Source organism: Hylobates moloch, unplaced genomic scaffold (assembly GCF_009828535.3).
Source record: "Hylobates moloch isolate HMO894 unplaced genomic scaffold, HMol_V3 SCAFFOLD_16, whole genome shotgun sequence".
In the NCBI taxonomy this organism is placed as follows: domain Eukaryota; kingdom Metazoa; phylum Chordata; class Mammalia; order Primates; family Hylobatidae; genus Hylobates; species Hylobates moloch.
The window spans coordinates 42,147,952-42,163,874 of NW_026652291.1; the positions used below are offsets into that span (position 1 = coordinate 42,147,952).

At 40.5% G+C, this 15,923-nt stretch overlaps 1 protein-coding gene across 1 annotated transcript in view; it reads right to left on the minus strand.

Moving 5' to 3' along the window:
• Positions 1-5,053: 5,053 nt before the first annotated feature.
• Positions 5,054-15,923, minus strand: part of RHOJ (ras homolog family member J) — a 91,991-nt gene continuing 81,121 nt past the window's right edge. The window contains exons 4-5 of the mRNA XM_032180242.2: positions 15,618-15,713; positions 5,054-7,684 (exon numbers count right to left, since the gene is read on the minus strand). Coding sequence (XP_032036133.1) covers positions 7,538-7,684; positions 15,618-15,713 — 243 coding nt within the window. The 3' untranslated portion in view covers positions 5,054-7,537. The remainder of the gene's footprint in view (positions 7,685-15,617; positions 15,714-15,923) is intronic.

Below are 15,923 nucleotides of genomic sequence, written 5' to 3' on the forward strand. Positions count from 1 at the left end.
TCCTTATTGTGGGACCAAATCACTGACATCCTAGTGAGAAAATTAGCTAGGCCATTTGCAGGTACAAGAGCACAGGTGATCCTTGTGCTCTTTTTTGATTTGTTTGAAGATAGGTGTGATTTGCCTTCAGAACGTCATCAGCAACAATAGGATTTGAATAAGAGGATAGGCTGCTGTACATGGCTGTGTACAGTTTTTAAAGGGCTCTTGTACCCAGGGTTGTTGGGGTGTGGGTAGGGAGAACAAAGCATGGTCCCCAGTGATGTTTAGTAAAAATATGTTTAGAAAGTTAGTAAAACTCTGGTCTGTGCTTAAGGCAATAACAACACGAGTCTCTGGCATGAGTCTGTGTCCTGTTTAGAGGACAAGTTGTTTGTAATCAACCCTTATTCTGTCATCTAGAGCTCCGTGTTTTAAGCAATGAAGACAGAAACTTTACCAAAAGTTTCGTGCCTCAGAAATTTGTTTTATCTTTACTTTGTGAGTTTATAAAACTTCATATACCATGAATCTTTCTTATGTCTTCATGGAAAATAATTTTGGGGGAGCATTTTTTTCTCACCCTAATAAACACAAAAAAGACTTTCAGAACAGAAGTACTTTAGATCTAGCAGATCTAGCAAACCAGATGCTGCTTTTCTGCTTTTGATTCTAAAATATGCATATTCCTTTCCTGCAGCTGGGTAGCACATGACAAGAAAAAGAAAAGACTTCTGACAGCCCTTTTATTCATCCAGTAAATGTGAGCAACTCAAATATTAGCCTAAGTGACACTCAAAAGGTAGCATCTGAGAGACAGGCTAAGTTGATGGTTCTTCGTTAGGCAGCTATATGTTTGGATGTAAAGACTGATGATGAACTTGGTTGTCTCAGAGACCAGTACTTCCCCTATTTCACTGTGTATACAAATCACTTGGGGGTCCTGTTAAACAGCAGATTCTGATTCAGTAGGTCTGGGCTGGGCCTGAAATTCCACAGTCCTTGGTAGCTCCCAGGTAATGCTGACACTGCTGGTTCCCAGGCCACGTCTTGAGTCACAAGGGGCTGGACAATTTCTTGTTCTAACAGAGGCCTGGGGAAGGCAATTTTCTGGAATGGCAGATGGAGACACCTTCAGATTTCCCAGAAATATGAATAGAAAAAAGACAATGTAATGACTTAAAAGTCAGAACATGGCACAAAATAAATTGTAATGTTAAAAAAATGCATAGAATAGGCTGGGTGCAGTGGCTCACGCCTGTAATCCCAGCACTTTGGGAGCCCGAGGTGGGCGGATCACAAGGTCAGGAAGATTTAGAACATCCTGGCTAATATGGTGAAACCCCGTCTCTACTAAAAATACAAAAAAAATTAGCTGGGCATGGTGGCAGCCACCTGTAGTCCCAGCTACTCAGGAGACTGAGGCAGAATGGCGTGAACCTGGGAGGGAAGCTTGCAGTGAGCCGAGATGGTGCCACTGCACTCCAGCCTGGGCGACAGAGCGAGACTCCATCTCAAAAAGAAAAAAAAAAAGCATAAAATAATATTCCAATAATTATGACACAGGCACACAGAATCGCCATTACATAAGATGCAGATTGTAAGAACGCCATCCCGTGAGCAGGTCAGCCTACTTCCCTTGACGATCATTTCCTCTGCAGAGATTACATTAGGAGGAACATGAACTGTTGCAATCGGGATAAAATTCTGCTGAGATGTACTTAAACAGTAATTACTGTTTACTCAGAGCAGAAAACAATTTAAACCAGGTGATGAGAAGGATGTAGAATTCATTAGCTTTCTTGCCCACAGCTCCTCTAGGAGAAAAGAATCTGATTGCTTGAAAAAAATTGATTTAAAAAATGGCAAATGAAGGTAATTTTAGATATGTATTCACAAAGCTGCCCCAAACATACTGCCCTATTCAGAAGTTGTTCCTATTTTTTTTCCCCCAAAGAACTAACATAAGCTCAAAAGACTGAGACAGACTTGCACAGAATCACTGGGAGGCTAAGTGTGCTGAGGTTGCGTCAAGGCATGACTCAGGTGTGGGCCCTGGAGACCCTCTCCTTGTAGAGCCTCACACATGATTTCCCCTGTAACACTGATCAGATTCTGTTCGGCAATGATCACAGCATATACTGGGAGGCTTGGAGGACATGGCTAAAAATACAACAAAATTACTCCAGTTATAGTATCATGGAGCTTCTGAGTCACTGCAGAACTCATAGAACAAAATGAAATGATCAAAGTAGAACATATTTAAAACACACGCACACACTGAAGCAACCCTAGTTTTTTTGACATAATATCCTCTAAGGACAAAAACATAGATTGTGACCAAGATTAATGGTTCAGATTTTACTCTAATTTCTGGTAGTGGAATTTCAAGGCCAAGAACTATGGTTGAACTTGAATCTCACCATTTCACAGAGCAGCCAAGCCCTCTTTGACTCATTCGTCCCCTAACTGAAAGAGATCTTCAAAATAGCTCAGTGGAGCTTCTGATGGCTGAAGTGCTGCTGAGTAGAACTTGTGCTTTAATTTCCTTTCTGGTCTTTGTTGACCATTGTGGCACTGTGAACTGTTGCTTTATCTCGTATTTTTTTTTTTTTTCTGTTATTGTGGTTGTACATTTTAAATACAATCTTTCTATTGAGAAATATCTCACTGATGGTGAATAAATATTATTCATACAAGTAACTATCCTTCCAGCGATCCCCAAATCATTCTTTTCATGTTCCTGCTCAATGAAACTTTCAAAATCATTTATTCACTCATATTTCTTGGCAAGTTTTCTTTGACTGCCTGCTGTGTAGAAGCAGAGAGAGTGAGAGGGTGATGTCCTCCATTGCTATTAAAGACCCAAAGGGCTTTGCCCAGGGTTCCACTTGTTTTTTAGTGAACTGTGAGGTGGAATTACCCACGATTATCACATGATTAGCCCTGTTGACTGACTCTGCCTAGATACCCAGAACCATGGAGTGTTCTTCACTCTAACAGCCCTTTCTTCCTGTGCTTCTAGAGACCAGGCAGAAGTTACCAACCTCCCGGAATAATTGTCAGCTGTGTGTTTTGGCTGTTTGGGTTTAGCTTCCTCTCCGTTCTCTAAATATTTTCTTTTTCAAAGTGCGTCACTTCCTTTGTTAGAAACTAAGTTTCCCTGACCTTCTCTTTTCCTTTCTGTTTCTAATGGTCCTTGAAATGAAAATAGTTTGTTGAGTTTCCTTATGTGTACTTGGGCAGCCTACTCAATGCCTCCTGGGAGAATAATGGCTGGTGACCTGTGGCGCTCTCTGTTGAGAGAGAATGCGCAGTTTGCATTTTGGCAGCTAAACATAGGGATGGATTTAAAAACGAATGTGTAAGTAGCTGGATAATAATTTCCAGTATGATGTCAACATTTCTTTAAAACAAAGCCTTAATTTCTAATCTTCTATCACTTTGGTCTCAAGGATGAGTTTGCCTTTATGAAAGTAATATGGCAATCTTGAAAGCCTTACCTCAAGTCAAATATTTCTTCTTGAAGATGTTCTACTTTGCAAGGTGCTGCCCACAGGAACGTATACCCTAAATAATGACATTTTTTTGTTGTTGTTGGCTTCAAATTCTGGATTTAGTTTTATTTTCTCCTAAAATTGTGAGTGTAGTCGTGATTGCTTTTTTACTACTATGTCATACTATTTCCTCCTTGGGGGCCCTGTGCACATTGCGTATGGTCACATCCACTTCATTTGGTACATCTCTTATGAACTAGAAATCTTCCAAATGGTTCCTGATCGGACATATTCTCACTGAAGTCTCAGGACCAACCCCCGCACCTTGTCATATGTGTATGACTTAGTTTTTGACTTCCTGGCTTAGTGCTTTCTGGTTTAGGGTTGCTATAATTACTGTCTTCAGCAATTGTTCATTTTTCTTTCTTTTTATCCATTACTTCTTTTATGTCGAAATTTCCCCACGTGATCAAGTAATTATTCTTTATAACTTTTCTTGGCAGAAATCAGCCCGGATTTCTTACTGTGGATGTGGCTTTGATTTGTGTCCTAGTCCTTTTGTGTTCCCAAAATAGCCCAAGGAGTCCATTCATTCTACCAAACAACCAACCATCTGAGTGAAATAAATATGTTTAGCTACTTGATTGAGCCATTATTAGATGGGGGTTAAATTGCCATATACTGTGGATTTCAGGTATCTTAGTATATAGGTCAAATTCTCTAGTATATTACTAGTTTGATGGATTACTTTATTTTTAGTGGCCTAACTACATGAAGTTATGTGTTTAAAATGTGGCTAGAATCTATAGGATAAACAGTTGCAACTCTAATAACATGGCTACAAAACTCCAGCTTAATGTGTGTGATAATGAATACATTGTAGTATTGGGTTGAAGAGGATTGTATGGGAAGCAGAAAAACTGACATCTGTCCCAGCACTGCTACAACACACCTCTTTTTACCCATCTAGGCCTGAGTTTCTCAGTGGTACAATGAGGAATTGAACTATAGTTTCTGAGGCGTTGTCTAGCTCTAAAAAGCTAGGATTCTACTTTCAAATGGATATCAGCTGCCACTTCTTGACTTTGGAAGATGGTGTGGACCATTAAAAGATCCTTCTTCAAATTTCTATGTCTCTTCTTTTTTTTTTGGAGACAGAGTCTGGCTCTTTCGCCCAGGCTGGAATGCAGTGGTGCGGTCTTGGCTCACTACAAGCTCCGCCTCCCGGGTTCACGCCATTCTCCTGCCTCAGCCTCCCAAGTAGCTGGGACTACAGGTGCCTGCCACCATGCCCAGCCATTTTTTCTGTATTTTTAGTAGAGACGGGGTTTCACTGTGTTAGCCAGGATGGTCTTGATCTCCTGACCTCGTGATCTGCCCGCCTTGGCCTCTCAAAGCACTGGGATTACAGGCATGAGCCACCGCACCCGGCCTCTATGTCTCTTCTTATCTTTGGTTTCAGAAGACAGTTTAATCTTATAGCAGAAAACACTTTTTAGTGAAACAAACTCGATCTTGCCATGAAACAAGGAATAACTGATTAAGTTGGCAGAATGACATTAACTTCTTTAGGTTGCTTTGTTCTAGATTGTTTTATTCAGTAATTAGCTCTTAAGACCCCTGCGAGCCTGTGCTCTACCCCGACACTAACAACAGTCTCTATCCAGTTGCTGGTTCTGGGTGACAGAGTGATCGCCCCATCATGATCAACTTACTTCCTGTGGCCCATTAGGGAAGCAGTGACCTCGGGAGCTATTTGCCTGTTGAGTGCACACACCTGGAAACATACTGCTCTCATTTTTTCATCCACATCAATGAGAAATGAGTGGCCCATTAGCAAGATGTAACTATGCAATCATGCAACAAAGCTGCCTAATAACATTTCATTTATTACAGGACTAAAAGTTCATTATTGTTTGTAAAGGATGAATTCATAACCTCTGCAGAGTTATAGTTCATACCCAGTTGATTTCCATTTAGAAAGTCAGAAAGTCCTTGTTTTCTCTAAATGTCAAGCTTTGACTTAAAACTCCCGTTTTTCCAGTCATTGGAGTGTGTGCTTATGAAAGAAAATGTTTAGCAATTAGATGGGAGAGAAGGGAAATAGTACTTGAAATGTAGGTTTTTTTTTTTGAGACAGGTTCTTGCTGTGTCACCAAGGCTGGAGTGTAGTGGCACAGTCACAGCTCACTGCAGCCTTACCTTCTGGGCTCAAGTGATCCTTCCGTCTCAGCCTCCTGAGTAGCTGGGACTATAGGTGTGTCACTACAACTGACTAATTTTTAATTTTTTATAGAGACACAGGGTCTCACTATATTACCCAGGCTGGTCTCGAACTCCTGAGCTCAAGTGGTCCACCCACCTCAGCCTCCCTAAGTGTTGGGATTACAGGCATGAGCCATGGTGCCTGGCTATCACACAATTCTTAAGCGCTTCCTTCAGTAGCAGAAGAGATTAGAAAGGCTGGCTTTTTCCAACAGTGGGAGCTTGAATCTGGAAAGTCTTAAACTAAAATTGTTGTAATTTCATACCACTAAGAAGCACTTTGCTCATGCAATTGAAAAAAAATTAAGTGTCTACCTGGGTGATTCCAGGGCACTTACAAGCAACTAAGACTAATTAGAAGCCCTCATAGCCTCTAATGAAAAGATAGGAAGTAATTTGCTCTATGATACAAAAATTCCTAGATGTTTGGAATTGCTGTACATGATTGGGCACAGGATTCCTTACTGGGAGCTTTTGCTTCCCAGGGCCAAATTCCCTGTTCTATGTCACCCATTGTGGAGGGCAGGGGACAAATGGATACAGAGCTTGGTATCCACTGATATGGCTCCCACAAAGACATTTGGGAGGATGAGTAAGGAAAGAGAGAGGCAACATCTCAGTATCAGTTGTAACTGGAAAATGTCATTTACATGGAATGAGAACTTACATGGGGTGAGCTGAGAAGCACTTTCGGTTGAAGCAAATAGAAAAATTAAAGCACTTTCCTTTACTTTTAGGTATTTTTAAACACATATTTTTATGCTCAGATCTTTCTTTTATAACTGGGTTATAACTGGAGAGAATAAAGGGATCCGGGCATGAGAGAAAGTGAAATCAAGGGAGGAAGAGGGCATGCAATGGGGGAAGGGAGGAGCAGGAATGTCCACTTTACTGAACACACAATACTGTAGAAGATGGATCCTGCCATATTCTTCCCCCAATCAACTTGGATGAAAAACAGAAATACTACATTCTTAAACATAGTTCATTTTTAGTTTGTTGTGGCAATATAACATGGAAAAAAATCAGGCCACTACTAAGCATTTGTAGAGTGCATCTTTGGCAAAAATGTGGACCTGCAACAATTCAGATGGTTTTCTTTCAGTCAGGTTCAAAAATCATGGCTCTGTAAATTTCCAAAACTTTTAAAGTCTTCTCGTGTCTTCTTGTAATCAGGCATTCAGAGGTACGTGTTGGTTCTAATGGCTTTGGTAGAAACATGCTGAAAATAGAAATGAATATAAAATGCCTTGTCTTTAGGCAAATTTGGTATGGATTTGTAAGGCCTGAGTGAACTGGAAATTAGTACATTTCTTGAAATAATACAAATGAATGTGAGACACATGGGTAGAACAGCAGATTCAGAAAAAAAGGTTAGTATCGTAGCCCCAAGTTTTGTAAAAGACATCAAGTAAGGCCACCAATAGAGGAACCAAGTTTCTTTTTCGGGTTCCCTGGGGTGATTTCCTATCAGCTTCACGTTCATGAGCTGGGGATTTGTAAAATGTAAGATGGCCTTTGACTTTGTTTTTGATATGATTAGCAGCGGCACTGTCTGCAATCCAGGCCCAGCATTCTCAGATAGTGTGCAGTATGGATGCTTCTGGCTGGCAGGGAGGTCTTGGCAGTGGGCTGACTAGTGTGCTGTGTTGGGAGGGCTCACAGGGTGGCGGGGCAAGCCTCCGTGCAAAGGGGATTCCTTTCTGGTCGTGCCCTCCTTTTTGGCTGGAGTTTGGCCGCAGAGATTGGCTGCCATTCTCATCCCTGGATGGGGTGGAGGCAGGTCCCAGACAACCTCAGATAATTGAACAGCAGCTGTGACCCTCAGAACAGCGTTTCTTCTTTTTCTTGGGGTGGAAAATGGTGAGGATTGCTTCATCAAAAACCGCTTTGAGACCTTTCTGAGTCAGAGCTGAGCATTCCAAGTAGCACTGTGCTCCGATCTTAAACGCAAAAGAGAGAAAGGCATGAGAGATAAAAAACAGAGAAAAACACAGTGGTATCAACTCACTGCCCAGACAAGCACTTACTTCTGCCTGTCCTACGATTAGCCTGTGGGGTGGTTTGGATTATGATTGTCTTTTTTTTTTTTTTTCCATTTAAATTTGTATCTGTTATCCTTTTTTTTTTTTTGTATTTTTGTATTTTTTACTTTCCTTTATTAGCAATAAATGGTCGTGGATCACTTCTGGAAAGCAGTAAATCCTAAAATTGACCCATAGCCATTTATTCCTAAGGACATAAAAAATGCAAAGATCTAAAAAATTAGGAGACAATTCAAAACCAATGATATAATTTAAATATGTTTTGTGAAGAACAGGGGTGCATGATCTTGTTTTTCATATCCTCTCATTTGTAGGCAGAATGTGTAAATCACGTACAAGTGAAATGTATCTTCTTTGGTATGATAAAAGGCAAAGTGTCAGCTTGGTTGATAAAGCAGATAGAAAGAGAGTGAGTGATATGGTTTTATAGGTCATTCTTGATTAAAATGTACCTCTTTTAAGGTATCCCTCAACAAAGTAATATCCAATTGGCATTATTATTTAGTTTTAACATACTTCATTTATTTATTTATTTATTTATTTATTTATTTATTTATTTATTTATTTTTGAGATGGAGTTTCGCTCTTGTCGCCCAGGCTGGAGTGCAGTGGCACCATCTTGACTCTCTGCAACCTCTGCCTCCTGGGTTCAAGTGATTCTCCTGCCTCAGCTTCTCAAGTAGCTGGGGTTACAGGCGCGTGCCACCAAGCTGGGTTAGTTTTTGTATTTTTGGTAGAGACGGGGTTTTCCCATGTTGGCCAGTCTGGTCTCGAACTCCTGACCTCATGTGATCCGCCTGCCTCAGCCTCCAAAAATGCTGGGATTACAGGCGTGAGCCACTGCACCCAGCCTTAACATACTTTAAAAGTCATATTTTTTAAAAAGTTAAAAAAACCCACTAAAACATGTAACAATAACAATAAAACATGTAACAATAATCATAAAAGACATTTAACGCCAGAGACATCCTCCTTGTCAGTGTACAGTCTATATATTTAAATAAGGTATTTCATTCTTGCATAGGGCTTCATTTTAAATATTCTGATGATTTCATACTATCGTGTGTCTGATAATCACAAACCTCTCAGGAGAAATATAGAAATTCAGGCCAGAACTATAGATTCTCATTTAAAAATCACAGACCGGGGCAGACCGTATTTAGCAGTCAGCTTCTTGTGAAGGAGACCTGCGGTTTTAATTGTTCATAAGCTCAGGAAGGGTCAGTGATGTGACGCTGGCCTTTTACTATTAAGGACATCTGGAGAAATGACTTTAGTTTTTCATTCACATTTTAAGAATCACTTTGAAAAATTAAAGCAGATTCAGAAGAGGTTGGCTAAATGGTGAGTTCCTGGAAACTACAGCAGACAAATGGCTAAAACAAGGTAGCAAAATCATAGGCCTATTATGCCCAACAGCTTATGTAAATGATAAAGTGGGGCTGGTGCAAGACAATAGGGAGACGAGGGGACTATGGTGGACTGTAAAGCACATGGCCCCTCTAGAGTGTGCAGTTTTATCAGCTTCCAAGTGGTAATGTTGGTTTACTGTTGCCCATTTTTGTATTTTTCAAGAGGAGTTGGAAATTTGGATTTTTTATTTAATATTTACCAGTTAATGAAATATTTACCGTGGGCCAAGGAAGACACTGATGTGGGATATATTTGGCAGCAGCCAGCCAGTTTGCAATGTGTGGACTAAATGAACTTGTGGTTTAGCTTAGAACAGAGCGAGAATAACCCCAGAGAGGTAAAATGAATTGCTTATGGGCACTCACCTAGAAAGTGAAAGAAATAGACCCAGAATCTGGGTCTCTTGATACATGTTCGTTTCCTTGCTCTGTGACAGTAACTGTGACCCCTATCACTCAGCTCTGCAAGAAGCCGGTCCAGTTGACAGTTAATGAAATGAGATTGTCCACTTATTTCAAAGGCCACAAATATGAAAACTAACCATCAAATAAAGTGGTTTTGGTTGGGCCCAGACACTATTTCCTAAGTTCTCCGACAGAGATTATGCATTTAAAATTTTTTTCCTGACAAGAATGGTTACTGTATGAGCCAAAGGAGAAAGATATTGGATGTTGAAAATCTATTTTATGGCTTTCATTTTGATCATGGTTTGGTTTTCAGATTAGGAAATAACTTTTTTAAATAATTAAAAACAGTTAGATACAAGAGAGGAATAAAGCGCAGAGAAAATTTTCCTAATAACATGATGAAATGCCTTCTGTTGCATTTTGGGACTGTGTTCAATGCTTGATTCAAACACATGTGAAAAGCACATTAATCTAATGGCAACGGCGTTGCCAACTGAATGATTCTGAATGACTTGTCTGTAATGTGGTGGTGCTTGTCTGGAAAAATACCTAGAAACTGCTGTAGCACCTTTTTATCTGGAATAGCTCTCCACTAAGGATCCCAAGCCTAGGATCGATTCTGCCTGGAATTCCAGGACAGCTGGGCCGAGCTCACTCACACCTGGAGTCCTGCAGGAGGGGCAGGGCACTCCCCATCCTCCTGCCCCCAGTGTGCCCCTGACAGCATGTCAGGCTTTGCCTTTCGATGGAGCGGGAGGAGCCCAAGCTTGTCTCTTCCAATTCAGACATTTCTGAAGATAATGAAATAGCAGATAAAGGCATTATTGTGTAACTGAGTTAATATGACATTATGTTGTACTGATAGAAAAAGTAGTCATCAGATTATTGGTGTCATTTGGGAAACACGTGTGAGAAACAGAACCCAGTTATGAGGTAGGTATTGTTACCATGTGTCAAGTGCTATGAGGGTCGGAGAAGAATTCATCCTGGTTCAAGGAAAAAGCACAGCCAGATTGGTAAAAAAATTATCTGTGTCCTCAAAGGTGTGAAACGAAAAATTGTCTCAAGGAAATGTGGCCCTTATTACAGCAGCAACTTCATCTGCTCCTTGGAGCAAAATGACCCATACAGTCAAGTATTCAGAAGCCATCTGGGAGGGTTCAGGATTCAAGCCTCCATGTTTAGATACACATGTGAGCAATCTGGAATGTGTTCCACCCAAATGACTTATTTTCAAGAAAAAAGTACAGATTGAGGGTGTAAACTGAAAAAACACTTTTCTGATTGGTTTATAATAGCTAAAACTTATTATCTCAAAAGCAGGGACATTTATCAGTGATATACAGAAGATACAAGAGTGACAAGAAATAAAAAAAAAGCCATAATGACTAATCAAGTAAAAGAAAACCTAGTACTTCTTCCATGTTGTTCTAGCTGGGGCAGGAAAAGTTATAGAATAAGATAGAAAGTAACTGGAAGGGATAAAGGCAAAGAGATCTTCCCAGCTGTAGACGTGTCTGAGAGGGCTCATGGATTTAACAGCAACTGTAGTTTGCTGAGCTGGACCTTGTGGTACGTGAGCTAATTTCATTGTCACAAGAACTTTACAAGGAAAAGTCTGTCACCATCCTCATTTCACAGCTCAGGAAACTGATACCCAGAGAGGCTAAGTAACCTCCCTTATGGCCACACAACTAAGGAAATGGCAGAGATTCGAATTTGTCTGCCTCCTGAGCCAAAGTCTTAACTACGCTTTTGGGCTGTCTCTGGCAAATGTAATGAAATTGTGGCTGAAAGAGCAAAATTCATGAATAAATGGGCGAAGCTGTTATGGATATAATAAAGGTGATGAGAGAAGGGAAGAAGAAGGAAGGCATGTCCTGTAAATGGAGAGAAAAGAAGATGTTAGTGGATAAACAGAGTAAGCTCGTATCTAAAGAAATGGCTGGAAGCAGAGTAGTTCTTTATTCCTCATTTGAGAATTAGCAAAGGCACACAGAGAAGGCAAATAGAGAGCCAAGAAAAAGAAAAAGAACCAAACAGGCTGTAAGAGAAAAGCCGCCATCTCAACAAGTCAGCATTATGATCAGATTGGTGAGAGAGGAAAAAATGTCTAGGCTGGACAGATTTGCTGCTGACCTTTGAAGACTATAATGCAGAGATGCCAATTCAAGGGTGGATCATGTAAAGTGTGCTACTTGAGTATAGGATAATATGGAGTGGTGGAGATTGCGGCAGACTGAAGAATACATGTTTAATCTAAAAGACTGTTTAACAGTTTCTGTTGATGAGGAAATGCTGGGCTAGAGTTGCTCGACCTTCTGAATTTCTTTTAGAAGCTGGAAATGTGTTTCCAAACTGTTAAATGTTGGCCACTAAATTGCATTAAAAATATGTGTTTGGACTGATCAAAACATTTGTGGGTGAACTTTGGCCCGTCAGTTGCCAATTTGCTCCCTATGCTTTAAAGGATGCCTTTGCATATCCTGGTCTCCCTGTCTGGAATTTTCTGCCCTCGCCAGACCCCTTTGCCCACCTGAAAAACTTTTCCTCATCCTTCAAACCTGGATAAGATGTTAACTGGTTAAAGAAATCTCTGAAATCTCCTTCCATGAATGTATTAGTCTCTCTCTCTTCTGTGCTACCTGGTACATTGCCCAGATGTGTGTTACTGTGTTTATCCAGGTGGCATGCTTTTGTTTGCCTGTCTCCCTCCTCTTCTGGCCTTTGTAACCCAGACACCAGCGGCAAAGTGACTTTCAGTGACCAAGGGAGAAAGGGAAAATGGCCAGCACAAGGCAGGTGGCAGTGACTCTTCCAGTCAGGAAGAGGGCATTAAAGACTCCAGTTGATTAATGTGACTGAACATTGATGACAGGATGTTTGCAGCAATTTTGCTGCTTTAAATCCCACCTGTGCATGTTAAAAACCCAGCAGGAAACTTAGCAGGTGCTAAATTAAAGAGTGACAACAACAGAAGGCACAGTGTGAAGAAGATGGCCGGAGAGGGCAAAGAGAACCCAGAGATTAAAAAAGAAAAAATGGCAAATTCCTGTATCAAAAAATACCTTAGGAAGTCTGAACTTAGAAGATCATGTTTAGACTGTATTTGATGGAACTGGGAAAGAGAACGCACAAAGAATTATAATCGGCCGGGCACAGTGGCTCACGCCTGTAATCCCAGCACTTTGGGAGGCTGAGGCGGGTGGATCACGAGGTCAGGAGATCGAGACAATCCTGGCTAACACGGTGAAACCCTGTCTCTACTAAAAATACAAAAAATTAGCCAGGCGTGGTGGCGGGCGCCTGTAGTCCCAGCTACTCGGGAGGCTGAGGCAGGAGAATGGCGTAAACCCGGGAGGTGGAGCTTGCAGTGAGCCAAGATAGTGCCACTGCACTCTGGCCTGGGTGAAAGAGCAAGACTCCATCTCAAAAAAAAAAAAAAAAAAAAAAAAAAAGAATTATAATCTTAGAGCTAAACAGTGTAGCATCCAGCATAGCACCTGGCACATATTAGGTGCTTAATCAATTGTTGTTTAATAATTCTAGCAGCAATAGGGACAGTTACAAATGTGTAAAAGAATGGGAAAAGAATAATGAATATTTATAATAAATTAGTGCAAAATATGTAAATGTGGTTGACTTTGGAGTATAAAGAATTGTAAATATGTATGATATAAAAATGTCCTTTAAAAATAAAACACCCTTTGAGACCAAAAAGAGATGTTAGATGGAAAATGTTTTGGAAATGGAAAAGTATTGAACAGAAAGAATCAGATATGAAAAATCTCAACTTACAAAGCCTTTAAGTTGTGGGGGAGCTTTGCCCATGAAAATGAGGGACTCCAGTATATAAAAAAGAAGCCCCAAACCTAAAGGTTTCTTTTCAGATTATAGGAGGGAGGCAGAAAAGCAGGTGGTTAAAGCACAGTTTTCTATCCTCACTCTGCACTTGCTAGCTGGGCGATCTTAACCTCTCTGAGCCTCAGTTTCCTGTAGGAAAGTGGAGATAATAATATACACACCTCAGGGGGTTGCTGTGAGGATTAATTAAGACAAAGGCTGCAAGGCGCCTGGCACCAAGCCTAGCACATTATAAACACTCCATAAATGCTAGCTGTGATTATAAACTACTTGACAGAAAAGTCAGAGAGTAGAGAAACTTAAAGCATCTCTATAATTACATGAATTGTGATAAAACAAGTTAAAATCTTGCTAGGTTTTCTTCTAAATTGGATTTTGTAAGCTAAACATGGTTCCCTCTGTATCTGAGAGCAGTTGCTAGGAGAAACTAGCAAAAGGCAATATAAATGGTGAACTCAGCCATTGTTCCAAAAATAAGTATGAAATGAGATGGGAGGCTTTGAAACGACTTCTTTTCAGACAGAAAAAAAAAACAACTTCCCCAATGAGAAGTGAGGCTAGGAAGCTGACGGCATGAAGGAACACAGAAAGTGAGTGCCTGCAAGAAGCTGGTGCTGGCAGTGGGGACATCCTGGCTGTGAAAAATGTGTAGAAAGGAACCACATACAATTATTTATGGAGCTACATATTTAGGTATCTTAATGAGAGCATTTGAGGCTGAATGTTTGAGGAGAAGGTAGAAGCACCTACAGGCATAAACCCATTTCACCCGAGGAAAGATACACAGTTGGAGGTCATTTACACAATGGTCAGGTACACGAGTGGTGATGTCCACAGAGCTGGATTGGAAGTTTTTGACTTTGTTATTAGCTACGTGCTTGTCTTCTAAGACTGTTTCTTCATCTGTAAGCTGAGACCAACACTATCTGCTTAAGAGGGTTATTATGAGGCTGAAGTGAGAGATATCATTAAGTACTTAGGATCCTAAGAACTCCATGGACGTCAGGTGCTAGTTATTATTGACATTACTGTGCATAGAAGTAGGAAGAGTTCAGTATCTCGATCAGGTGTTTGTGAGAGGTTCTCAGGCAGGATACCTGTAAAAACATGATTGTATTTAATTCACTTCTAGCTGAGTGTATCATGCTTAGTTTTGGTGCCTACAAGCAAGTTTTAATAAGATAAATGCATACAGTTTTGTAAGTGAAGAATTTGTAGTTAATATTCTTGACTGGCTTGAAGAGGGTGATTTCTAACTCTGCCTGCGGTATGTATTTTACTAGGTTAGTCACTTAGAAAGTAAGATTGAAAAGTTTCAAACCTCTAACCTGGGTCAATAGATTTATGACTTGGTGAGGAGTCCGATTTATGTTCTGGAGGTGTGATTTATCGGCCTCCTCTTGCATAAAGCACTTCCACCCTCTCGTATCTTTTTCAGTGGCTGCTTTGCTCACATCTCGGGGTAATGGGGGAGGAAAAGACTTGGTGTCTGGCAAATACTTCCTAAAGCATTTTCCTAACTCTTCATGTTAAGCTCTCAAGAAGGAAGAAAGGTCCATGAAAACAGTTCCAGCTCTGAGCTATTATCTGCCAGCCTCTTAGATCCCCAACTAGTCACTTTTAGGTATATGTTATCCTTCCAGATGCTGTTTGTGACACAGTCCAGGCTCTCTAAGTGGCTATTCATTATACAGTGAGAAATACTGGACAAATATAACCCTGCCAGATGCTAACCCAAGTCTCTCCCAAGAAAATCACAAAATGCCTCTTATGGGGTTATTTAAATGAGCTACATCCATAATAAGCAGTGAGATTTACAAATATATATCTAACGACTCCCTTTATTCATGCTAAATATGGCAAGTAGATGTTCTAGAGGTTGCTAAATCAAATGATAAGTGCTTCAGCTGTTTAAATTCACCAAATTGCTTTCTGAATGAAAAACAGGCAATGCTGGCTGACAAGAAGGCTAACCAAATGGCTCCTTCCAGCCTGACTAGAACAGAGGGGGAGAATAGAAAGCTTAGAGAAGATTCTAAACACATTGCACTTTAAAGCAGAACCCAGTGTTGCACACCCATTTCCAAAGCATACAACACACTCTTCTCTCAGCATACATTTAAAACGAAATTCAAATCTGACTGTACCGCTTTTGCGAGCTTCACACCATGCTCGTAAGTGAGAGGTTTCTCTTTCATATACAGCAAACGGGCCAAGGTTTTTGGGTCATCACGGAGATCAATCTGGCAAGAAAACACACGTGAAAACTTCTTTGTTTTCTCAGGCCTTGCCAGGTATTTTAAACTGTGACATCATAGAGTCTTTTTCCCTGTTAACATCTTTGAAGTTGCTAAATTTTCTTTAAGGAAGCAGATTCACATGCCCATGTTATGTCTAAAAAAGTAAAGCAATTTCTTTGTAAATGTACACAACAGACTTTCCTTATGTTTTCC